This window comes from Poecilia mexicana, unplaced genomic scaffold (assembly GCF_051168715.1).
Source record: "Poecilia mexicana isolate PSO_F unplaced genomic scaffold, ASM5116871v1 scaffold_2, whole genome shotgun sequence".
NCBI classification, from domain to species: Eukaryota; Metazoa; Chordata; class Actinopteri; order Cyprinodontiformes; family Poeciliidae; genus Poecilia; species Poecilia mexicana.
This window is the reverse complement of record NW_028263371.1, coordinates 47137074-47164977: the sequence shown is the minus strand read 5'-3', so window position 1 is coordinate 47164977 and position 27904 is coordinate 47137074. Positions and strand designations below refer to the sequence as shown.

The following is a 27904-nucleotide window of genomic DNA, read 5'->3' as shown; positions in this document are numbered from 1 at the left end:
AAAGAGTCAGCACAAATGCGGGAGCTCTGCAGTGACGCATCAGTTTAATTTATTAATTAGAGTAAAAAAAAAACACACCGTATTATAACAATGATATTTTCATATTTTATCCATTATAGTTAAATGTACTATACTTTAGATCTCTAAAAAGGAACAGTGAGTACGGTAATAAAGAAATCTTTATTGAATCATAAAATAAAAGTTGAATTATATAAATCTGATTACTTCTGACTCAAGAGCAAACTTTTTTTTTCCAAACATCTGTGAGAAAGAGAGCAAAAATCTATCTGTGCGCTCTCACCAGGTTCTACGCAGAGGCAGACTCGCAGCCACAATGTCATTACAGAAAATCATTTAATTCATTGCGTGAGCGCACAATATTGCTGAACAGAGCTTTGGTTATTATTAAAAGCAAAAATAAATCAGCTCAGGCCCAGCCTAAGTATATGATTGGTCAAGTTGATGGAGGCTCGCGTGACAGCCTCAGTGGAAGATGTATAATGCGAGTTCAAAATGTCTGCTTGAGAGCGAAGCAATTCTGTGCACAAGGGCAGCCGCTAAATCACTTAAGCTGGAGAGTGAAGAGTGATATAAAACATTTGACGTGATATGGACCAAGTGCTTTGAACTCGGCAGCCAAGACCATCAGGCAGCGGGATGAGAAGAACGTGTGGGACGAAAGAGAAGGAGCAATCACCAGACATTTTGGTTTGAGTTTGGACAGCTAGAAACTCACAAAAAAATAAATAAATAAAATATGTTGATTATTTGTGCTTGTATCTATATCTTATGCATGATATGTAGCTAAAATGTGAATCAGAAAATTGTATAAATGTATATTAATATTAATAATAAATTAGAATGAGTGTTTATTTATTTATTTACAGTTATACTTTTGAAGGAAAAAAGGATGTATAGAAAAGTACTTTGTATATTAAATTTTATTTTATTAATTATATTTTAATTATGTTTCATTTTTATTGCTGAGAGGACAAAATTGTTAATATGAGCAACATTTAAAATGTATTACAGCTTAATCAGAAGGATGAATTGTAATTTATGATTGAATTAATTTAAAGGAAGTTTTTGGTAAAGTGTCTCGACATTTATTATGAATTAACACTCTATAAATAAATTGCATTGAATTGAATGCTAATTATGACATTCAATTTCCCAGGTAAAAGTCTTGTTGAAATTAAAATGTATTTTTCTAGACTGACCTAGACTTGGTTGATATAATAAATCAAGTCTAGGTCACAGAGATATATTGTTTAAGTCTAAAAGGACGAAGAGAAATTGAACAATATTGAAAGCGGGAAACTGACTCTTCACTTCAAATAAAAGACTTTCAGACAAATGATGCAAATGAGTTTGAAGAAGATTCGATAGTGAGACTTTGTACAAAGATTTTTTATTTTTTCTGCAGTACAATGCATATTGTGGAGCTGGTTAGTTTCAGGGCTTTGTTTCTTGATAAATCCAGCAAGAATGTAAACCTGGATCTCCTCTCACCGTACAGCAGAACAGCTGCTTGCCCATGCAACACATAGACACACACACCGACACACAATCCTCTCAACACACACACACACGCACACACAGTTTTCACAAACAGGCCGCCGTTAGCTGTTTTAGGATCAAATTAAGGTTGCAGGAATTTCACACTGATGGTAGATAGGAGTAGGTTCACCTGCTCCATTTTGTTGTATTGACAGATGAAAGACGGACTTAGAGAGATTAGATCTGGCTTCACATTTGTGTGGAAAAGCTGAAGGCTTCTTGCAAGATATACAGTAATCCAGACGAGTGACACCACTATACATGTTGGACATTTCAGATTACCCTGCATCAGCGCTGAGTTTCTACATGATGAATAAATCAATTGACACCAGCTGCTCTGATAAGCATCGTATAGCTAAAATATGTTCACATGAATACTCATTGAATCGTTTTAGTAATGCATTCAGTCTTCCACAAAAAAAAAAAAAGTACATGTACTCTCGTATATCTGCAGCTCGGATATGTACTCTCACGGCCTCACCCAGGCAGAGTGTGTGTTTTCTTTCAACGGCGCCACTGAAAAAGCAGTCTGACATTTAGCCAGCAACTCTGGCCTTGAGCACAAGCAAACAAACACGGACACAAAATTACAGCCCAACAACGCACTGATCGTCTGTTACTAGTGTGTACTCAAATAATTAAGCTAAACATACTTTAGAGTCTCTGGAAACAAAAACAACTCTTCTCACAATCCCACTAATAAAATATTTTACTGAAATAGCAGCAACTACATTAAAGTATTGCTGAAAATAAAAATAAAGTTTATTTTAATAATTTCACCACTCTTTAGTAAATCTTTCTCCTGTCTTCTTTCATTTGAAAATATGCAGTGGTGTGAAAAAGCATTTAAGTCTTTCCAGATTTTTTCCATCGATGCTTCTTTGTTCCCGGATTATAAAAAAACAAACAAACAAACAAACAAAAAAATCAAAGACACCCTGAGTAAGTACAAAAACAGTTTTTAAATTATGATTTTATTTAATCTAGGGGAACATTTGATTCAAACCAGCATGGCATTTTGTGAAAATAGGAATACACCAGAAACCTAAACGACATGCATTTGAATAAATCTGGGATGTTTTTGATGAACCAAAAAAAATCTCATGGAGTAGTTTTGGAAGGTCACTCTGTAGAGATTTTTAATCGGTTCATGTTTTTTTCATATTGTAGATGATGACTCACACTGTATTTCTTTGAACTCGCAAAGCTTTAGAAAACACATGACGCCTGGCTTTTTAAGATCATTTAGCCTACTCTATGTTGTCAGGGAGATTGTTTTGAGTGATTCTTCAGCACAAATAGTAACCAGATCTGGGTGTGACTAGTAAAGTTGAACATAGGAGTCCACAATTTACAATTCACAATTTAAAAATGGGGGAATTTTCTATTTTCGTCTATGGCTTTGGTGGATAGTTTTTGTTTTCTCTTTGCAATAAAAATGTAATTTGAAAACTTACATAAAAAAAAGTGCAGTTAATTTTTCACAGCTGATTTTGCAGTTTTAGCTCAGAAATGATAGACATTTTTAACAGATTTCTCAATGTAAAATCACAGCGGGTTGTTCAAATACAGTTATAGGTTTTCATGTCCAGCTTCAATAAAATTTAAAATAGATCACAGACTAATGCGATAAAGCTTCACAACATGTGCCAGCTTGAGCATCTGTAACATGTGTATACTTGATAAACCATCCCTTACGCATCTGTTTCTATCATTTTTCTCCATGTGTGCAGCCTTGTAAATATGTTTTCCTCCTCTTTATGGTACCAGCATATATGGTGACCTAACGCCATTTGGCCATCTATCTGTTAACACAGAGGGCCTGGTGAGCGTGCGGCATGATGGGGGCCCCTGACGGCTGCTTGCAGGGGGCTGCAGGGGCCCCTTGGTGCAGCTGTCCCACTCCATAGTAACACAAGACCTTATTAGAGTCCATTAGAGCACTCTGAAACTAATAAGAGATTGTCAAATACATCCAAACATTCACACAATTCACAGAGACGCAGGAAGCGAATGGAGGGTGACAGTGAAGTGGGAGGGGTGAGGGCTTGCGTGTGTGTGAGTGTGTGTGTCCGTGTGTGTGGTTGTGTTGATGGGAGTGCAACATATATGTCCATAACATCATTCCACTATATCTATCAAACTTATTTTGTTAAATTTTTGAGAAAAGCCTGAATAACAGAAAAATGCAACACAAATATGACAGGTTCTGTACTTTTTCTAGCCTCTGAAATATATAGTATTAATTCGATATATATTTCATTTCCGGCCTCTTGTTTATTATGTTGTTTTTTTTCTGACTTTATCCAGCCATGCTGACTAAAATTATCCTTGCATCTGGGCGATGAGAAAATGCTTGTCTGGAGTCCAGAGTTCCAGAAAAAGAGCGTCCCCTGGCCCTGACAGCAGGGGCTTGACCCAGTAGACCGCCTTTGATCTTTAATTAACACCGGGCATGTCTCTGGAGAGAAAAGCACTGATGAACAAGGAACCATTTGGGACAAGCTACAAAAGCTGAGAATGTAATATTGGATATTCTTTGCTGTAGTCCTCAGTGTTGTTTCTGCTTTAAAGTCATTGTAGGAAGTATTTACTGGTATACACATCTAGAGACGGAAATGTTGTAAAAAAGCTCAAGATCAGTAAGATTATGTTCTCTGTTGGAGTCTCAAGTCTTTTGCAGCTTCTAACAAGTTTTCTCTCACAATTGCCCTGTTTTTAACTCCATTTATCTTCCCATCAACTCTGACCAGTTACCGTGTCCCAACTGAAAAATCCCCTCAGCATAACATTGCAACTACCATTCTTCGCCCTGAGGATGGTGTAATTAGAGTTTGTTTCACACTCTGCATAGCATTTGGTGTAAATGCCAAAAGAAATATGCTTAGATCACTAAATTAGGAAAGACATTTGAGCTATGTGGCTGAGACCTCTACAAGCTTCCTTCCAGGTTTCTTCTGTATCCTGCATGGATTGTGACAAACTGCAAACAAAACTTACTTTATGGCTTTCTTTCGTACGTGGCTTCTTATTAGCACATCTTTAAAGACTGGACTGTGATCCACATCTAATGACAGATGGATATCTGTCATTAGATGTGGAGACAGATGGATATCTGTCTCCAGAGTTTAAAACATTTAAAATTGATAAATTACGTCCTCCCGCTTCACAGCTACATTCTAGTTTGTGTTGGTCTGTGAGAACGTTTTGCAAGGACCAAAACATGTGTGAAGATTGTGCAAGCAGCAGAACAGTCATGATGACCAGACAATGATATACAAATACATTTGCATCAATCTCAGTTTAACCTCCTGTCATACTTCCCCCCGCACCCACAGTCATCACCACAGCTATTCCATTGTAACTCACTCCAGTCTACTCCCTTTGTTGGACCTGTCTTTGCAGTTCTAGCTAAAATCTTCCAAAGATAATGATGTGTCAAAGAAAAGGTTACTACCAAATCACTACCGGCTGCACCCGCCTGCTGACGGACCTGGATAACACATCGTCTACATATAGAGAGATACATGCGTACAGCTGGACAACCTATCCAGAGACACCTTGGGAGCCTTGGATTTGTTTGAAGGTTTCTCAAACAGAATGAATCCACAGTCAAATACGTAATGTGCACACAAAGACCAAGTATTTCACATTAAAACCCTTAAACTGACAGATATGAAGTGTAGGAGTCTTTACATCAATGTTTTCTCGCAGCCTCGGAAAGGTCTTTAACTTATGTAGATCAGAGAGGTTCCACACACAGAAAGAGATGAGACATTGGACATTACAGAATACAAAAAAAAACATATATATATATATATATATATATATATATATATATATATATATAATATAAAAACAAATGTTTCTTACTTTGGCAGGTGCTGATTCTCTCCTCGTATCCTGGGTTACAGAGACACTTCCCAATAGGCACAAGCCACTCCCCCTCTGTGCTACAGTACATTCGTGGGGGTTCCTCCTCTTTTGAGTAATTGACACACAAGCCTTTGACCTCAACCAGGGACTGGGAGTCCATGGGCACAGTGTCAGGGAAGGAGGCCAAATTCTTCACAGTTTGCGGACACTTTTTAAAGTAAACTCTGACTGAGACTAAAGCCACGCAGGCACCCACGTCCTGGAATGCCAGGTAGAAACCTTTCTTGCTCAAAGGGCCCACCTCCCGCACCTCGGTGTTGAGCTTGAGGATGCGATCTCCAAGGTCTGTTTGGGTAAAGCTCTCATCGGCAGCAATGGTGTCAATCTTCTGAAACTGATGCTCCCTGAAGTGGCTTCCCTGGTCATCGTCTGTCTCCAGGTAGAGGAGGTTAAAAGTCTCCTTACATGTGCCAAGGACCAGCGGGATGGAGTTGCAGTCCCGCAGGGTGAACTTCAGCTCCACGTAGATCTTCTGCGCCGACTGGCGAGGGATCCAGTTGGTGCGAAGCCAGTTGTTCTGGCTGTACTCCATCACGTTGCAGACCTGGAAGGTCCTGATGGGGGTGTAGTGCTCGTCCACACCACTGATCTCCTCCCACTGCAACAAACAAAAAGAGGGAGGGGTCGAAAGGAGAAGCAGAGGGAAGCAGGAAGGAAATAAAAAGAACAGAAATACAGCAAATAAAGAAAGTAATGAGAAAATTAGGAAGTGAGAATGAAGAATAAAGATGGTGAAAGGAGAAGAAAATAGAGGCAAAGAGATTCATATAATGTTGAAGACAATTAGGGGTTTGGAATTAGAGGAAAAAAGAGGGAAGGAGGGGAGATAGAGAGAAAAATAGTTATCTCCACCCTGTAACCATTTAATGATGAATTATTTAGATCCAGATTCATTCTTTCTGAATACTAAACATCTAATAAACACTTAAGGGTGAAAAAAATCACACTACCAGATCTTTTGTAAATGATTCAAATTAATTAAAAGCAAACTTGCTGCCATAGCCAATTTTTCTCTATTAGGGTGCTGTGAAAATATCTCTAAGATAAGCCATGAAGTGTGATGTTTCCATCTCAGTTGCTCTAAATTTGTGTGAAGCTGCATAATTAATATTAAATATTAACAAAAATCTCATAGTGTTTTGTTTTTCCACCCTTACACTAACATGATCTCTTTAATTTCTCTAATAGTGAGGACTTTCAAGCTGTAGTCTTTGTTATTTGCATCACAGAACTACTTCTACTTAAAAAAGAAAACGTGCTGAATCCACTAAATGAAACAAAAAGAAGCTACGAGGTATAGACAGATGTGAGTGTATACCAGGAACGTTCGTGTCTATCTTACATTTTCCCTCCACTGGGAGAAAGCAAAGAGAGGAGAGGAGAAAAAGAGAGCTGGGTCATTCCTTTTGAATTCAACACAGCGGGAAGACTCATTGATCATGCTCTTCGGCTTTGCTGTCCGGGCAAATCAACACTGAGTCACAGCAATGAGGGATGGAGACCTGCAACAGTGGGCTTATAATGGTTAAGATGAGATAATGGGTGTAAATGAGCAAATGGTTTTCCCTTTTCTTTTTAGTGAAGTTTTAATATAAATTTAAGTCCCTCTGTTGTGTTCAGATGTGTGAAAGAGTTCATTATATGACGGAGACCTGAAAAGTTATTAGTTCAGATTTTGGTGGATTTCAATTAGTGCATTTAAGATTTTCTGCAATAAAAAGAGAAATTATTTTTACACATGCACAGTTCAGAACTGAACTGTGCATGTGTATTTAATTTGCTCTAAATCACAATGTAAAACTACATTCCACATGCATCTATGGCTGCATGTGTTTTTGGGGTAAAGTCTGATATTTCTGTCAATTCTTCTTAGAAAAATATTACAAATAACTGGATTTATGCCTGGACTTTGGCTAGGCCATTCTACCTCAACACTATGCCTACATTTACACAATTTCAAATGGTAAATCTTGCTGTATATTTAGTGTACACGTTCCCTGAATTTAGCTCTATCAAAAGTTACATCAACTCTGAGCATTCATATCCGTATTGAGATTAACATACACACACAGGGACTCTATTTAATAATTATGTAACCTCTGAACTCTATTGGTTGGACTGGACTAAAGGTGATCAGAGTAAAAGGGGCAAAATATAAAATTACAACACTGTCTTTGTTAAAAAAAAAAGATTGAAAACTTTGCATCCTTTTTCATAGTTGAACATTGTGTTGGTCACGTCTCATAAAATGACAGTAAAACACACTGAAGTTTTTCAGGCAAAATAAAAAAAAAATTAAGGGGTATGAGTGTTTTTGGAAGGCACAAAATACTTGGGATATTTGGAAGGCAGACAAAATTAAAAGCCTTAAAAAGTACAAGCAGAAGTCGTAAAAGAGAGGGACATAATTAAAGGAAATCTCAGAGGGAGAGATTTCGTTTGTGTTTAGTCTCTCCCGTCATGGTTCCTTTGGCATCGCCTCATTCATCTGAGAGCAGTGAACGGTCCCTGAAGCTCTTACAATAACAGGGAAATGATGGGAGAATTCAAAGGAGTTAAATACAGAGGTGAAACTAAAGTTAACATTTCACCTGACTGTACTCACAGGTTTAAATGCTCAGCTATAAATACAAGCACAAAATGATGTGATGACAAGTCAAAAAGGGGTTGCTGACAGACTTTAACAGAGCAGAAACCAAAAGGAGGACCAGCTTTGTCATAGTGATTAGTGACTGCTGACATTGTGTTTGATAAGAAAATCTACTTGTGTGAACACACTGACAAATGTGCATGCTTAAATGTGTTTCTCCATTATCATTAAAGATTTTGGTGTTTGTTTCCATTTTTAGGTCAACTTATCTTGTTGATTTTTTTTTCTTTTTTTTTGCAGAGCAGCAGGTTTCCAGTTTTTCCAGCAATTCAGAAAAATATGCTTACTATGTCAAAATGATATTGGTACTAAGTGAATAATGTAGTATACACTAATACAACTCTGCTTAATTAAACTTTAAACAAGAGTCTGGACATTTAAATATTTTATTTACAACTGGAATTTTTTAGTTATTTTAACTCTGATTTTATGTGTTGAAGTTAAATTTGTGAATAGTTTGTTCTAGATGCATGTCACCCCTTTTTAAATATGCTGGTTCTGACTCATGAATCACTTTGTATAGCTTGAGGCTATACATATTTACTAATATTAAAGAGAACCATTTTAATATTCATAGGTATTGCACAACCTTGCTTTAAATATATTTTCACAAACTATGGTCATTTAATAAATCAATGTTTCCAGTTGAAAGAAGTCATGGCTGTCCTATCTGCTTATTTTAATAAAATTCTAAGAAGTTCTAAGTTAACTGCATGAATCAAAGCATAACTTCTTCCATAGGGTTTCAATAGACTGTTGCTGAGTTTGAGACTTTACAATTTACAAACATGACAAAATTAGTTTGAGACTGCCTCCACAAAAGAGAAAGATTCACGATGAGTTAAATTTGACCACTACTTTGAGGTAATTATCTTGTTCTGCTGCATTCGGAGCATCTGTTTTTTCTGTTTGAAATGCTCCCTGGATTTTCTACTCTGGCTTCCTCTGCATGTGTGCATTTGTAAAACATCACAACTGCGTGCTGAGTCTACAGCTTTGACCTCAAGACCACATAAAGGACTTCATTTTGACAGCATGCTCTTACATTTCACTTCACTCTGCATGTCTTCATGCATCAGTCCCACATTTTAAGACAGTCTACATTTCAATATGTTTATTGTGAAATATCCAAGCGAGTTCAGACTGATACATGTACTTTCTCCTTTAGATAGGCCTATTCTGATTCGCAAATGTTTGCAGAAGCCTTTAAAACATGTAAGATATTATTGCAAGATCTTTATGACATAAAATCATAAATGCTCTGTTTTGGATTCTAATGTTTTTCAAGAGTAAGTTGTGTTGGAGATGCATGCAGCTATATGAAGATTTGTATGAAATTTGTCAAGCTGAATGTTTTATAATCGTGTGATTCACTCACCAATATATTGCTCAATAATAAATGTCCTATTGTACATCCAGTAGATAATTGTATTGGCGTCTACTCTAAATTGAGATTAATTATGCTACGTGCGGTAGCTACCTCATTTTAAAAATGCCACCATGGGGTATGGAAATTATACACTTTACAATTCAAAGCTTTTCTATCAAGTAGTTACTTTGATTAGAAAGGCTTAATGCTGGATCCTCAGCATGGTTTTCACAGAGAAGATGTATCACACCATTAAATAAACCCATTTTTACTATGAATAACTGGGTTCTGTGTAATTAGAGACCAATGTCAAAGTGATGACAATTTAAAGGTTCATACAAAAGAACTAGGAAAAAATGTCAGCCCAAAGTTTTGAGATTAAAGTTGCATTAAAGGTGCACAGGTTTGCTTTAGTCTTTGCCCCTCTCAGACTTGCTGAACACTGAAGTTACTAACAATTTGGATTTACAGTATATTAAATGAAGAGATAAGTGAAGACATGCAGTAAGTGTTACCTGTTGCAGGTAATATATAAGGCTAAATCACCGGTTTAAACATGTGTCAACCTCTTACTGAGATGATGGAACTGTTGGACAGTTTCAAGTAGAGGAAATGGCATGATTAGCCATCTTTCCAAACATTATCAGTTTTATTTCATACCTCTTTAATATTTTTTTAGGAACCTAAAGGTGGATTATTGGCTAATCAGGAAAAAGAAAGCCATCACCTTATATTTCTCCAACGCAACTCTTCTCCTAGTTGTACTCTAATTGATATATAACAACACAGTGACCCTACACCTACCTCTGTGACCTCTGACCTTGACCCTTAATGGTCGCAGCTGAGACACAGGTTGCTGTGATGCTGCCCTGGGTTCTCTGATCTGTGCTGTAGGTGAAACAGCAAAACGGACGGTAATGAAATGTGGTAAGTTGAGCTGATCAACACATAGCTATGGCAACAGGCACTCCTCAAAAGCACCTAGTCAGCACTCTAATTCACCTAGTTCAAAGATGTTAGGGTCTTTGGTAGTTAAAGGGGGGCTATATAGGGTGACAGAGCACTTAAATGTAACTGAGACTGACAGATTTCAGAGGAAGTAAAATAGATCAACACCTGCCACGAGTCTAAAACATCTTTTTTCAGAATTTACTTCATTATTGAAACATATTCCACATTGGTGCTTTGAGATCTGAGTTTAGAATGTATTTTGATTAAATTGGCCATAAACCAACATAGTGTTGGGTTTGAGGATGATCTGACGAAGGGTGTTCTTTTTATGGCTTAGGGTTAAAAAAGAGCTTGAGTCATGCATGCAGTTGGCAGCTCCATCAAAGACACGGCCTTGGCTCCAATACAAGATTTGTGCAATCATATATGATATCACTAGTTCTGAAAACATAACCTGATGTGCCAGATGGTTTGCTTCACGGAACCATCTGGAAAGTTCTTCTGGAGTTTTAAGTATGCTCAGAGAAAACATAATTGTAATCATTAGTAAAACAAACAATGTTGCGTGACTAAAGTATCAATTGTTGATACTGCCAGAGCAGGAGTGCTCTTAAAAGCTGAAATATCTACGATAATCCTCTGGTATAATACTCCCCTTTATTAATATGCATTAAACTCCACTCCTTGTTATGTCCTATCAAGAGAAGCTCCTCAAATGTAAAACACTTTTCTGTCCCGCACTGCATGTGCGAAAGCAGCTACCTAAACTTGTTTCAAACGAATTAATATTGGTAGCCATGAATGGAGATTTGAAATACTGCAGCAATAAGCCAAGTTCCTGGCAAAGACAGCCACGTTGTATCCCCCGTCGCTTTGAAGACTGTACTTCACTTTGTATGTACCCATTAATTCTATTCTGCATGCAGAGCCGGTGTCTGGGGTGTTGGTTTGTTGCTGAAGAATGCTTTCAAAGCATGCGAGAATGTAATCTTTAACAGTCTTTAGTGATGGGTTAAGCCCCCCGGACACTGCAAAGCAATCAGCCTGCCTCCCAGACAGATAACAGTATATCTGGATCAAACACACTCAAACACACAGACGCACAGCCATCAGTCCATTCGGTGGCTCCCGAGTGAACATCCTGGGGAGGCTAAGCTCTTAATTTGTTCTGACCAGAGCACGTTGCGTCTCCGTAGGCCAATAGCTGAAGCCTCTCTATCAGTGTGAATGAGTTTGTATCTGCGTGTATGTGTGAGGGAGGCAGAAAGGGTTCTCCGCCGTAGCCACACATTATGAGAAATCATTTCTGAGCAGCGGTCTCCGAGGGGCATGCTGCTTATCAGAGCGAAGTCAGTGGATGACGTGAGTAATTACAGATGATTCACCTTGAGGACCTGATCATCAGCAATATTTATCTGTGTCTGTGTCTCTGACTTTCTCCCCTCTGAGCTTTTCCTGCTTTCTTCGCAGGCTTCACCCTCCTTACTCATCTTTTTGATCTCCCTGTCACTCATTTCTCTTCCGTTCTCAAAAATGAAGGTTGTCTGGTCCGATGAGTCAGGCAGCATCATGCTGTGGGAAGTCTTTCTCATGAAAGAAGAATGGGTTTTATTCAAATAAGATGAAAAACTGAACTTTTTATCCAACATACAAAGTGCTAAATAAGATGGAAAACTCACGTTGGGCATCTCCCTCGACACAGATATCTAGTGCGTATCATGGCAGTGGCAAATATTTCACTATATAAGCCAACATTTATCTATTTACATCTCTGTCATTTTCTCCTTCTCTCACTTTCCTCTGCATTTCCAACACCCCTCCATCTATTCTTTCTCCTCATCTTTTCAACCCTTAGCTAATTCCCTGCTCATTCTGCTTGGAAAGGTTCTCCGTAGGGAATCACACCGACGGCCATTCTCACACCACTTTTACAAATCGGATAACCACAAACGTCTTATCTAAACTAGTTCAAAGAAGAAAATGTGAAGTAAAACAGACATTTCTCTGCAAACTGCATAACCTCTGTCACACATTCCAATGGCCAGGGCTGTATCAAGTACCCGTATCAGTGCACATTTTCCTAGTTGCTCACACGCAAATAACTTTAGCCAGCACAACATCCATCTCTTCCGTCATTTAGTCGCACAGTTGCAATTGTGTAGTCTGCAATCGTCTGTAGACCAAATGGATTTTAAAGTGCATGCAGTTTTTTCTGTGATTTTTTTTTTTTTTTTTTTTTTTTCATTGCGGTTGATCCTCATTGGAGAAGCTCGGCATACTCCGACAGTGCCAGCGCTGTATACGGCCGAAGGAAACTAGGTTTGGCAGTCCAATGGAACAAATGACGGGATTACCTTAAGCTACTGCCAAAGAGTAATTCTAACACTTAATAAAGGAAAAACAGGGAATTGTGTATGCGTGTGCGTGTGCGTGTGTGTGTGTGTGTGTGTGTGTGTTGGTGTGTGTGCGTGTGTGTAGGTGTGTATGTGTGTGTGTGTGTGTGAGAGAGAGGGGGAAAGTTTGTGTGAGTCTGTGTGAGAGAGAGTAAAAGAGAAGTGGGGGTGGTGGGTGACAGGAGGCCAGCCCAGAGGCGCAGGAGTCTAACTAGTTAGACAAATAAACACTGAACAAGAGCCCACTGGAGGGCTTTGGTGGAGAAAGACAGACTCGCAGATGATAGAGGCTGCATTTTCTTTTTTATTTCACAGATTTTTCCTATAACTTCTTCACATAAAGCGTTGAACTATTTACAAAAATGTGATATGTTTCGAATTTTGGGGGGAAGGACAGTTCAAGATTTGTCAACATATGTTGGAGCTGCATAATGAGCAATATGCCATGTAAAATGTATTTTACTCTTATTCATACGTTGGTTTCATGATTGTAAACTAGAACTCAAATTTTTAAGGGGTGACAATGCATGTAAAAAAAATTGTTTTGAAGCACACAGAATTATGAAAGTCTTCAAGAAAATAAGATTGTGGTGATTATTTTCTGTATGGTGCATTTAAATTATTAAGTTATTAAGAAAACATTTTATCTCTTCTCCTAATTGATTAGGAGTACCTTACATTTTTTTAATTACATTTTATTAGGAGTATATTAAGAATAAGCGATACTCGTTCAATTCTCACGATACTTTTTTTCTATCGTAAAAACATATCAATAAAAACATTTGAAGACATGTTTTGTTTTAAGTTATGCGCTAAACCTTTTCCTACAAATACAAATGTGGTGAAAGAAAATAAACTTTAGATATCAAAATAGGAAATGCTGTGGTTTGAAGTAACTCAAATAATGTTCACAACAAATAAGACTGCTAAGTTTGCATGCATTGTGTAAACACCATCAATGTTGTTCTTGCAATATTTTATTAGAGGTAGTAATTTTTATATCTCCTCTTACGAGGATCATTTGGGGCCAAGAACCTGAAGCCTGTTAATGCCTTAATCTCTCCTTAAACACACACATATTCAAATGCACAAACGACAGCACATGAATGCCGTACAGTTTCCCTGAAGTATCTCAACCATATGACACACTGAATACTTAACCTTTGACCTGCAAGATGAAGAACAGGCAAAAACGTCCGTGAAAGTGGGTTAATCTGCACTTGATTCTGTTGTTCAATGGAGTCTAAACATCATGATTTTTGTGGTTTAAGTCTTCATGCAGTTCAGGCATGATTAAAGTGGTGAAGGTAAAAGACTTAAAGATACTCACCCCATGTGATGGGTAGGAAATCCATCCTAGCTCCCCTTGGCTTGCTTTAGAGTCTAACAGGTTAACTGTGGTAGGAGAGAAAAGGAAAAACAGACAGCATATGAGTGACCAGTTCTTGTTAGCCCCAATTAGCCTTCATTTAATCCCAAAGGAGAAATCTCCAACCTCAAGGACTGATTATTTACTCAGCTGCCACACACTCCGACTCACACGATGGCATCAAATGGCTTCATGGCGAACTTTGTGAAGACAGTGATTCACATAAAGACACTCTGTTTCTGTTTTAAACCTTTATTAATTATCCGGTTCCTCACCTGGTCTGTAGCTTAACACTACAATCAGACCTAAACTATTTTATATTTTAACAATGTAAAATAGTTTGGATTGTTCATTATAATGCATAAGGAGCAACATCCTCGTTGCTGCTCCTTACGCAATACAGCAGCTTGCAAAAGTGTTCATACCTGTTAAACTATTTCTGCTTTCTGACATGTCGCCAACAATCACAAGCTTTAAAGTATTTTATTTTATGTAAGTGGCCGATACATGTGAAGTGGAAAGCTTTCAAAAATATCTTACAAATCTCATGCTCCTAAATAAAGTATAACAGTGGTGAGAAGAAAGTCATCGCTGAACGTGAACGATAAGTCATGTTATGTTGTTGAGAGAGTATGATGCTGTTGAATATTTATTTATTTTTTCAGTAGCAAGAGGCTGATTGAACAGAGTTGACTTAAATCATACATCTCTGAGCATAAGACTTTGAAAATTCAGCATCACTACTCAGATATGCTTCTGTCTCAATGGAGTTTAAGCCAATGAATATGTTCCACAACTAAAATAACCCTCCTTTTTCCATTTAAGGCAAATGCTGCATTTTAGTTTGTATTAGCTGAATATGTTTCCTCAACTGTGAAAGAGGTTTATATTGCCTGGAAAACTACAAACACCCTGCATAAGACACAGGCGAACACAGAAAGCGTATCTTTCCTTGCAGGTATTTTGAATACGGCCAGGATTTAAAGAAGCCAGGAGACAAGCTTGGTTTCAAAGAGTCGTGCTTTTGACCCATTCAAGCACCGGCCTACCTTGCTGCACACTCATTCATGGCGACTGAAGTGTAACCAGGTAAAGCAAAAGTGCTTCAAATCAAAATTTAAATGCAATCACCACTTTCAGAGGTAGTCCAAAATTCCATTGGCCACACTATGACCAAAATATGAATCCATTTAGAAAGAATGGAAATGTGGCCTCCATATGTGTGTGTGTGTGTGTGTGTGTGTGTGTGTGTGTGTGTGTGTGTGTGTGTGTGTGTGTCTGTGTGCTCAAGAAGCCACTGTCAAGAAGCCGCTCTTTTTTCAAACAGGCATTCAACAGCAGATAGAGTAAATCCATGTCTAATAGAGGAAATATGACATGGGACAAATAAGACAAGGAGCTCAGTGGTGCTATGATGCAAGCTGGGAGACTGGAAAACAGTTTTCTGTGGTGAGCTGAAGTCATACCCTTGTCAGTGAAGCAGAGAAGCAGAGTTTTATTTTATTTTATTTTTAATTCTGCAGTGCTGATAGAAATTCTATGACCAGCAGTGCAGGTAAATAGTGCTATAGGAAAGCGTTGTTCCTGCTGAGCTCTGAGTTGAATTGGAGCATTTTCTGCTGTTGTATTCTCGCAGAGTGAAAGATTGCTATTGAAGCAGGCTGTCAGTACGGATCACGCAGAAAAAAAGAATAGTGAGACAGCTTATTTGCTTAACAGAAACCTGACTTCAGCAGGCAAACTGTCACAACCAGAAACACAAACTTGAGATGCAAATCAAACATCCAAGTGTTGGACCTCCAGTCATGAAGGAATATTAATCCCACAATGCACTGCATCAACCCACTGTGAGATTCAGCAGGAAGAGGAGGAGTTTCAGGAAGGAAACTGTGCGGTCGAGGTCTATGGTACACCTTTGTAAAGGTCTTTGATAAACAATCTCTCTCTCCTGCCACCTGAAAGCCCCCCTCATTTCTTCTACAGGCAGAGAGAAGGGCCACTCCAGAAACCGCAGGAGCTCTGAATCCAAAACTATGCAGGTGACTATATTGGTCCAACCAAAAGACTAAGTCCTTGTTTCATTCAAAAATCTGCAGAAAGAACCTTGTCCAGTTGTTTCCAGTTCTCCTAAATTGCCATTGATAGCCCAATGCTAGCTGGCTCCTCCAAGAGAGAGAAGAGGAAACAATCAATTCAGCTCCACTCCAGAGCTCAGGATCACATCTATGCTGAGTTTGATGCAAAATAAAAACTCATTTTATATGGATTCTTTACACAAAGAACGTGTGTAATGAATCCGTTGCCAGGCGAAAGCCACAGATCACCGTTTGATGCTGCTTTACCACTGCCGGAGAGCCATGCCAGTCTGATGCTGAGCTGAAAACGTCATGTTGTGAGTCGGTAGTACAACATGCTGCAGCTGCTGGCCGACATTTTTCAACATTTATTTCAAAAAAGTTTCCTCATTTGTTCAGAAGCACAACTGAGTACCTCATTTGAATCTGCAAGTGTCATGCAGAAGGCAGAACTCTAAGCTGTGACTCAGTTTGCCATTTTTTGTTTGAGAAAATGCTCATTATTTTAATGTTTTCATTCGTGAGCTAAAAGACTTTCCAAAACAGTTTTTTTTTTCTTCCAAAGCCACAAAAGATCACAAAGCAAAGCATAATAAATCCCTGAAAGGTTACTCTTCCAACAAAACTGACTCATCTCTATAGTTCATTTCCTTCCAAAAGCAAAGTGATTTAGATTCGAGCACGTACAAACAAGTAAGTTGCACACACCCATCGCAGAGTGAAGCAGCAGCGCAACTAGACCCTACAGCTGTGACCTCAAGCACTGCAAACGCATACTCCCTGGATTCTCCTGGTCAAACTAGCATTCTGAATCCAGTGACGAGTCTTTTCCAAATGTCAACCCAGGATACCTGGCAACAATATAACATGGACTAATATAACAATTTTCTTTGTAAATAACAGCAGATGTGGCAACAAAAAGAGTTCAGAAAGGAAGAGGCACACAGAGACTTATTATCTACTTCTGGGCTTTCAAAGCTACTAAGTCGAGCCACAGCATTGCAGCAGCACTCAGGCAATTGAGTGGCAGAATACACATTACTATTAGAGTCTAATGAAGCTATCTGTTCATGTCAGATAATAGCAGCTCTGCATCCAGGCCCATTGCTTCCAATTTACATTTCTCAACAAGCCAAGCCCACATCTCAAATTGAGCTGAGCGAAGGAATTTGAGTGCAGAAAATTAGACAGCTCTCATATCGTAGGAAGGGAAAAAAGGGCCCTTCAGCTGCACTTGGCTTGAGAAATCAGCACCGATGCATATACAAATAAACACAAATAAATTTAAGGAAACAGTGGGAATACACAAATAGAGATGCACTGATACCGGCTACAAAAGTACAATAAAAATACAAATAAATAGATGAAACGATGCGCTCAGCTGCATCGTTGTTGTGTTATTGTGGGTGTGTCCTTTGTTGCCGTGTCTCCCAGTTAGACTCTGTTCAACAAAGATGAATGAAAGTGAGATATTTCTCATGTTGTTTGATTTACTTCAATGTCTGAGTCAAATAACAAAGTTGAAAGGATTTAAATATTAATACATATTTCATGAGGTGAATTTGAATGGAAACGCTCATATTTTATATATTTTTCTCACTCAGAATTCTGTATTTGAAGCTCTTTTCTGGTAACCCAAATCTTGCTGGAAATAATATAAGCACTCGCTACTCGTCCGCCTCCATGAGGGGTGGCATGGGGGCAATCAACTCTTATGGCTCTGATGTGATGTTATGGAAGCCCAGGTTGTTTTAATAGTGGCTTTCAACTCCTCTCAACTCGTCTGTATTGCTGGTTCTGGTATCGCTTATCTTCGTCTTCGCAAAACTTAACAGACTATGGGTTTAGGTGAAGCTCATTCGGGTTTTCTGGCCATTCAAATAAAGCTATACCGTAGTTATTTCTGCAAGTGTCCGAACTTTGGTGGTGCCATCACGTGTCAAGTCCTTTTTAAAAATAAATGTCTGAAATCAAAGTTTGTCACGAAATGCTTCAAAATGTTCTGGTTGGTAGCTGAGCTTACTTTGGACTTAATACAAAACAATGAATCGACAAAGTAGATTATGTTCCTCCACAAATAATTATTAACTCCACAGCTCTTCATTGGGTGTGCTTAAAATCATTTTAAGACTGTGGTTATCCCAGTCCCTTGTGCACATTTTTCTACTCCACTTCTTTCTCCCATTTAACTTTTTATTGATGTGTTTTGGTGCAGCTACCTGTGATTCTTTAGGACTAACTCTCTAGTCAGTGGTTTTCTGTATAACTGTGTAGGCCAGAGTTTCTTTTTAAAAAAAAAAAAGTGTCATTATTATTTATCTTATATGCTATTGCTGTTTTCCTAATAAACAGGATTTTGGGGGCTCATCACATTTGAGCCATTGTCAAATTTAAACACACCACTGTGTTTAACACATCAAACACATGAGTTTCACTGCCTGAATTTGGTAATAAACGTAACATTGAGAAATATTCAAATAGACCAAAATGTACATGTAAATATATGTGTATATTGTTACCATTGGCAATCAGGTACCAGATAAAGTTCAAAATTTATAAGACGCATGTCGTCTGCCCTCATGTGCAGTTGTGCCCAGAGCTACATATATGCATAAATTTCGTCAAGTTTTCTGCGATTTCTGCGCGTTGAACCCTCAAACTAACACAAAATAAGACTGTACATAAAGATTTGCTGACAGTCTTTACACGCTCTCTCTCTCTCTTTCACACACACACACACGGACCCACAGAGTCAGTTAGCAAGCTAACGTCAGCCAAGAATATGGCCCCTGCCCCATCAGGGAATGCTTCTAAACGGGAGTATTAATAGCAAACTCAGCCAGCCTGTCTGAGAGGGAGCAAAACATCAGAGGTGGAAACAGGTGAATCAATATATATACAGCAAACCAAGACCACCGTCTAAAAACCCACAATGTGTAAGCTGAACCTGACAAATGGAGGCGGTCAATGACACTAGATATATGATGATTGTGCATGCTGTATAATCATATATCTGGTATTGCCCGGCGCAGCATATGTCGAGCAGGGGAGCCCAGGCATGTAAAGGGGGAGAGGCAGTGCTCATTTTGATGTCTGTGTTCTCATAATTTACAGCGGCTGATTTTTCCAGCACACATTTTAATTCGAGCTTCCCCTGCAACTAGTGCACAGCTGATGAACATGCAGAGGCAGACTAACGGCATCAAGATGTTGATAGATTAGATTAGAATAGAATAGAATAGAATAGAATAGAATATTTCTGTGTAGGATGCCTCTGTGCATCTGAGAGCTGGCAGGCCGCACTGCAGGCAAAGCAAGGCGACTTGTGTCTGTGTTAAAGGGTGAAGTGTTCACCTCCCATTATGAATTATTCAAGAGCAAAGTCGCTCTGTCTGATGTTGTTGCTACTTGCCCAGCCCCTCTGTCCCCATTCTTTCTTTATTTCTTATTCTTTCTATCTTTCTCTCTCTCTTTTTCTTTCTTTCTTTCATTCCATCTGTTTTCTCACTTTATGCCTTATATTTTTTTGCCTTACTGTAAAAAAAACAAAAACACTAGCGCTGACATATGTTCCTCTGCATGCTGTGTACAGCATGGGAACATATAGTTTCGACCTAATCCTTAAGTTTCACTCTAAACTAGTTGAAATCATGTTAAGCTGACGTTGTCAGTCTTCCTCATTTGGCGAGCACACACAATGGCTTACAGCACATACAGAGAAGCTGGGATTTTATTTATTTATTTATTTATATATATTTTTTCATTATTATTTTGTGAGTGCACTAAAATTTCCTGCAGTTCTGAAAGGTACCATAGCTCACAAACGTTCATGTGTCCCAGAGGGACCGGAGCTCTGGGCTCTTCGGGGCGAGCAGCTAAAAATACCCGCGGCCTCCAGGCGTCCCGCAGCGGGCCTGTACCTCACACCACCTGAGAGGACAAGCTGCGCCAATTCACAACTTTGTTCTTCTTTCTTCCATCAGTGATGAAAGAAAGAACCGCGACAATCAAATGCAGCCTACAACTTACATTTTTGAAAAATACATAAATAAATACCTTACAACTAAGTCGAAAGGTTTCAACGAGATATCGTGCTGACCTACTAAAGGCCACACGAGTCCATGAAATAATAAAAAAAATATATATATATATATATATATATATATATATATATATATATATATATATATATATATATATATATATATATATATATATATATATATATATATATAAAACAGAAAAAGTAAAAACGGTGGAGCCATAGCGGGACATGGGGAACTGAATTTGAAAAAAAAAAAAAAAAAACTTGCATTTTCTCTCAATGAGGAGGAACTAAATAAATGGAAAAGGTTTCATTATCGTTTGCTTAAGCTGTGATTACATGTGGCTTCCTGCATAAACATTTGTATTTAATTTGCAACACTCTTCATAAAATCTGTAAAAAAAAGCAGTTTCTAAAAAAAGAAAAGAAAAAAAGAAAAAATGTCCATCCCTTCTAGACCTTTTTTAAAAAAATTATTCTCTACCAGCTAAATTGCACAGTGACTGAATGATCCCAAAATCTTGCTGAATAGCAGGCATGTTCAAATGAATATTCTGCTTCAAATAGGATATCTAATTACCAGCGCATTGACGACTGGAAAAAGACAAACCAAATAAATAAACAAAAGCCCCTACTCACAGAGACACACGAAACAATAGAAAAGAAAAGAAAACAAACAAACAAAAAAACTTTCTTTTGTGATAAGGCAAAAGTGAAATTTTGGAACTTCTTCATCATATAGTTCAAAGTATTTATAAACGAGACTTATATGAACTAAAATAGTTCTGTTTTTGATATAAGATTTAGACAAACCGCGCTTGGAGCACTTTCCACTTATATCGTATATGGATGGACACGCCTATAAGTAAGGTCAAGCAGCTTGTAGTGCTTTTGTAGTGACTTTGGAACATGAGTTTGGTGATTAATAATGTCAAATCAATGCTTATCGTGCGCTTTATAAATCAATGGTCAGCGTTCATCAGCTCTGCTGTGTGTCTTTGATCTTTGGGCAGCAGCCAGATCCGTCGCAATGATGGACGCTGTTTTATATTTTGCATTGCAATTTCACTCTTGCGAGCTGCTTTTCGTGTTGAAAACGTGTTTTCACCTAGATCATAAGCTCCTGATATCTGCATGTATTTCTGTAAGGACGGAGCAGCTCCACGCTGACGCTCCCTGGCAGATTAATGAGATAGAAAACTCTGTTAATTGACTTAATTGCCTAATTTCTGGCATGTTGCGCTTTTAACCAGCCACGCGAGTCTCTAAAGGAGTTGGTTTTGGTGCGTTTGTGTGTGTGCCTTTTTTTTTTCATGAATGCCGAATGCTAAAAGTGTCTTCTCAGGAAAAATAAATAAATAAATAAATAAATAAATAAATAACACAAGCAGACACACACACACACACACACACGCACACACACACACACACACACACACACACACACACACACACATACACACACTCCCTCTCCACTGTGACATATTTTTCTTATTTTTCGTGGAGTGTTAGCTCTTTCAGTTTCACTAACGTCCATCAGCAATTTATCTCATGAACACATTTCAGTACTGATATCTTGCGCCACTGAATAAAGTTCCCCTCGCGGAGTCTGAGCTGTTTGCTGTAGGTCTGCGTAAGCGTTTGGTTTTTATTCCATTTTGTCACGCAGCATATTCTCCTAACTCTCGCCGTCAAGGAGCGACCATAAATTACATCTAATGCTCTCTCCTCTCCTGCGCTGCTTTATACAAACGAACCAGAGTCCGGTCGCCCCTCACTGCAGGGGCTAAAGCAGACAACTCTCTTCTGTATTTTCTAAACGGGAAAAAAAAAAAAAAGTTGAATGATATCGTTCAACAAGCATTTCAAAGCGTTCAAAACCGAAATCAGTTTCATCTAGATTTATTTGTCTTGCAAACTAACCTCGGAGTTCATAAGGAGACTTTGCCCAACTTTTAAAAAGTACATTTTCAAGTTCATTCACTTTGGAAGTCTCAAATAGGGACGCCACTGTGTGGCCTAAAACCTGAGTTTTCATAGAGCGGTGGCAACAGAAAAATAAAACATAATTTGTGAATGTCTCTAAATATGATTTGTATATCTAATAAATTTGCTTTTTTTTGTCTTTGATCAACCACTTTCCTACAAAAGTTTAAGCTAACTGCACTCATTTGAGACATCAGTGAGTTTGTGTCCCACTAACTAAACAAAGCGGTATAAATGCAGTGCATAATTACTGTATTTATAAACTCTTAACCAGCTATTATACGTTATTCTGCTTAGATTGCTTTCCGACTTTAATAGTGTTGCGGGATGAGCATCTTCAATACTCGTCTGACTTGCTTCTCTGCTCGGCACTAACTGATAGACATCGGACAAAAATATAGCATTTTTGAGAATATACACTATTCTAAGGATTTCATAAGGCTTGTGAATATAGTAAAAATTCAGCAATTTATCGTTTATAATGTCTTTATTTTTGCTCATGAGTGTTGTTTTACAAATATGAGGAAGTGACTGTGTGGACTTATAGGACCCGTCTCATAACGGCCGAAAAAGTCTCCTTAACTTTCGCAGGGAACACAACTGAGCATTAACGCGTTTGGTGAGAAGGTAAAAATCATGTGAAAATTGAAATTGTTGCACAGCCTTTTAAATGTCATAGTGTACATGTTCGCAATGGCTTGCAAGTATATTTACGGGTCAAAATATGCGGGTCTTCTTTTCTTTTAAAAGAACAATCCTGTGCGTTTTTACGCGCACTGCGACTGAGCTCATCCTCTACTTATTGTCCTGAAATGAAGTTCGGCTCACAGTTACCCTGTAACTGGGGCGTTTACCCCAAACGGATTAGTGGGTAGGCAGTAACAGACAGTTAAACACGAAGAGTTCCCTTGTATCTCCGTAACAACTCCCAAGGTGCGCATTGTGAGTTCTTTCAAAACTGACCTTCAATTCATGTAGATTTAATAACTAATCACAGTCCCAAATCTGCCTTTCACGCCCCCTTGTCGAGATCTATGTTCAGTTTGAACGTCCCACACAGTTCGCCAGTCAAATGACGTCTTGTGTCTGTTGATGCCACACTGTCACATCCGTGCGCTTTGGATCATCTTCCTATTGTTGTCGCAGTTATTTGAACAGTGATCCGCGACGGGCGCATGGCATGCTGAGATCAGTGCGGAGTGAAGCGCACCATTTAAACACACACACACACACACGCTCTCTCTCTCCCTCTCATACACACAAACACACACACACACGCAGAGAGACTGACTGACACACACAGAGTAGCGAGCGTTCACGTTGATTCAAATGTCCGCGGAGTTGCCTTACCTTCATTGGGGGGATAGATGATGAAGAAAGCAGGGACAACGCAGGACATTAGGAGGTGTAAAATGAAAAGAAGTGATCGCGGATTGCAATCCATGGCGGCGGATCAGAGGTACAGAACTCCATGAAGCCACTGACTGGTCTGGGAACGTCTTCTCTCCACTCAGCTTTCCCCCCTCTCTCCTGCTCCGTCTCTCTTCAGCAAGAGCAGTTTTCCGCTGGGTCCTACAGAGTCAAACCAACAGCAAAACACAGCGCCCAAGTTCAATACAGGTCAAGCAGAAACTGAAGTCTAGCAGGATGTTTATTTATTTTTTTATTTTTTTTTTATTTTACCTTTATTTTGCATATTGTGTTGTTTTTTTTAAACAAAAAAAAAAAATAAATAAAAAATAAAAAACTGTTTGAATCAACCTAACAAGAAATACGACCTGGGATTCAGGGACGAGCTAAAAAAAATGGAGTGACATAGGAACTGCATGATGCTGTTTTGTTTTACTTTATCAACAATTTGGTAAGATTAGTTAAATATGTAGTAATTCCAACTATGCATCTGTGTTATATTATAGCTTAATGAGGTTAAGAAGGTTAATGAACAGCTAAAATGTAATATTTTGTGACAAGTGAGAACAAAAGTCAGAGGTGGATTGCAGAAAATTCTAATTAAATGTCTCTGTCTATAAATGTAATGTTCAATCTTCTGTATCACTTAAAAAATAATTTCAATACTAAATGTCAACAGCATAACTGAACCCCTAAAATTTTGGGGGATTGTTTTAGTGAATATCTGCAAGATTAATACCTCTTTGGAGATTTTCTGGAGGGACTATATAGTTATTAATTTATTTGTATTTATTTACTTGTGTGCTTCAACATGCTTTTAAAATCCTTTTGGATTTCTGTCACTCACCTCTGACCCTTTAAAATTAATTTCACTATTCAAACAACTTAGTGAGCGTGATGGAAAAAAAAGAAAATCATGTCAGCTTACTTTCGGTACACTCAGTCTTTATGTTTTCAATTGAAGGCAGCAATGGAAAGCTTTAATTGGTCTTAAACATGTTCAGCTAAATTCATTCATTTTGTTAGATTCTCAGTTTATGATAGTAAAACTAATATGTTGGTTATCTTATTATCGAAGCTTAGCACATCAGCTTAGCAAGGGTGAGGACATGTCATGAGAGTAGTGGTTGATAATGTTTCTGCATTATAGAAATAAGTTTAATTTGTAACCAGCTTAGCAACAATGCCAACAATAGAGTCAAACCATGATGCTACATGTCACTACAAATAACAAAACACATCTTTGCTGTGGTTAGTATTACAGTCCAAGTTAATGCTTTGACTGAGCAGCTATGCTCCTGTTATGGCTAAACTTCCTAGCAGGCTAATCAGGTGATATCCATTTATTTCAATAAGAATATTTTGTAGTCTGGGGGCCATTTAAAGGCACAGCAAAGCAGCAAAAACATAAACACAATCACAGAACTGAACTTAACATTCAAGGAACAACACATATTAATGGCTGTAACGCTCTTTTTTTAATTGAAATTCAGCTATTTCACTTGTGTACCTGTTTAAACATATTGTTTCTAAGAGGCACTTCAATTCCTGCATCATCAACAACAGAATTCATGGGACAAAATCTTATGGTGTGTTTTTTGCAGTGTAATCCAACTGTCTGCTTTAAGTTTTTTAACCCAATACTTTCACTTCTATAGAGCTGAAGGTTAAAAATAAGTAACTTATAACTTTTTTTTTTAATTAAGAAAAACCACTATGTTATAGTTGTTAAAGTAACAGCATGAGAATAAAAGTGACCCCAAAACGTTTTGAATACATTCATTTACACACTCATTTCATGAGATGTTTTGCCATGTTGAATCTGTGATCTAAAACAAACCAAGTGAAGTTGATATTTTAGTTTTGTATTGGATGTGTTTTTCATACTGCCGAGATTATATCTTTTAACTTGTCATACTAATTTCATGAAGGGGCAACGTTTCATTCATTGCTATGTTGAAGGACATGTGATATGCATGTGGTCAGGTCTACTGTGGACAATTCTTTGAGAAGACCATTAGGGGCCCCCAACATCACAAAGCTTGTTGTATCCTGAAAGGCTTGGGTGGCAGTATAACGTCAGGGCCCTTGCTGAGACACCAGCTGTTGTGGTTGGGGGTTGGAGCTGGAGGTTAAGGCAAGGCATGTGATATATGGGAAAAGCTAAAGGACACAGCACACTGTGAACACAACAATATAGTGCCATTTGGACTTTGAGAACTCACTCCAAAATTCAAATGATCTCATTAGCTTACACATGGACAAAAACCACATGTCTAACCACATATTAATCATTGTTACATAAAGGATATTTAAGCTATATATATATATATATATATATATATATATATATATATATATATATATATATATATATATATATATATATATATATATATATATATCCTCTTCTGTCTGCCTTTTAATTGGGATTCTCGTGCCACTAGAATGACATCTGGCACTGCAGCTTTTTAAAATCATTAGTTCAAAGTATGTGTGCACATTGTGGAATAATGGAAAATGTTTGTAAACAATCTATTACGCAATGATGCAAATTCAAGACAGTACTAAATATTCAGATTTTTAGTGTGTTTTCACGTTACGTTCAAGAGCCCTTTGGATTCAACTGCAGAGTTTTACAGCGTGCTTCATGGAAATATGTTGGAACATGTCTAGCATAACTGTGTGATAGATGCAGACTACTCCATACATCTAATTATGCTACTGCTAATCTTATGCTAACCATTATATTATAAATTATTTAAGGCTTCAAAAACCATGCAATTTTGTTGAAGATGATTGCTAAACCAATCACGCAATTTCAAGCAAACAGTCCATGTTTTGAAATGTTCAGTTGTTTGTTCAGCATCCCCAGGTCAACGTGTTCAAGCACCATTTATTTTTAAGTGCTGAATTTTTACAGTGTATTTACTGTAAATCTTTTAGACCAACTACCTTAATAGCCAACAAAGAGTACCAACTGTAAGATTCACAGCTCTTGAGCTTGTGGTGAATGCAGAGAATAATGATGCGAGTGCTCTCCTTGCTACATTATTAAATGACTATGGCATGTGGATTTACAACAGGTTTTAGACACGCCAGCCTTCGTCATACATCATCCTCTACATCCTACTAATTCACTTATTACACAGAGAAAAGATTAATATGAGAGGCCACACAGCTAACAATCAATTCAGAAGATTGATATTCTGGCAATGAATGTGCCATGACTTATTTCTACAAATATATTAAGTATGTAAGCAGAGAAAAGATCTCAATGCACCTGCAAAAAAAGTTATTGTGCTTTGTAAATAGTTTCACACTTTAGGCTTTTTCACCAAATAGCTGTCATTACAATTAGATTATATTAAATTCACATGATTTTTTTTTTTCTTTAGCTTTGAGATTACGTCTGTAGGTCGATGGTTGCACTGGATTTTGTTTAGTGGTATGAGAGTAAAGGTGGACTGAATACAAATACACACTCTTAATTTTATAGTTTTTGTTCTTAAAACATTTTTAAAATCATCATTTATTGTTACATAAAACTTTGCACTACTTTGTGTTTTGGCCATAATAATGTAAATAAGTATATCGATGTGTGGCTTTATTATGTCAAAATGTGAATAATATTCAAAGGGTGTGATTACTATTGCAATGTTCTTTAATTTAGATTTAGTGGTTTTTTTTACTGTTAAGGATTACAAAAACATTTGAGGTAGTTAATTAGTTGTAAATTGTGATGAAAAATAATGTAGACAATCTTTTTGTGACGCAGTAGGAAAGATCATTACCAGTCATTTCTGATAATGACATACGAGTGACGTGGTGTGGCGTTGCTTTGGAAAGAACTTTGAGCTGACAGCCAAAGATAATAAATTGTAATTGTTTTTCTTTGGTTGTCTGAGAAGCTGTGTCAATGCTTTCAGTCAATAAACCAAGTCAGTCCCAACTAATTGCTGAAAATCTGTTTCTTATTGCGGTGAATCGGAAGAATGTGATGGGTCCCTCCCATCCACATCCACTCCAGCATTTTCTTTTTCTACTTTTCTCAAAGAACGCTTGTCCATCTTGATCTCCTGCCAGTGGAACAATCAAGTACGAAAAGGAGGAAAATATTGATTTACAGCCACAATTCGAAGTCGTGGTGTGTCCCGACA

General features: G+C 37.8%; 1 protein-coding gene across 3 annotated transcripts in view; it reads right to left on the bottom strand.

Moving 5' to 3' along the window:
• The window catches only part of epha3 (eph receptor A3), a 104835-nt gene extending 80682 nt beyond the window's left edge, over positions 1–24153 (bottom strand). For all 3 annotated transcript variants that reach the window (XM_088001915.1, XM_088001902.1, XM_088001908.1), the window contains exons 1-3: positions 23685–24153; positions 14190–14254; positions 5434–6094 (exon numbers count right to left, since the gene is read on the bottom strand). In XM_088001915.1, coding sequence (XP_087858041.1) covers positions 5434–6094; positions 14190–14254; positions 23685–23778 — 820 coding nt within the window. In that variant the 5' untranslated portion in view covers positions 23779–24153. The remainder of the gene's footprint in view (positions 1–5433; positions 6095–14189; positions 14255–23684) is intronic.
• Positions 24154–27904: the final 3751 nt, after the last annotated feature.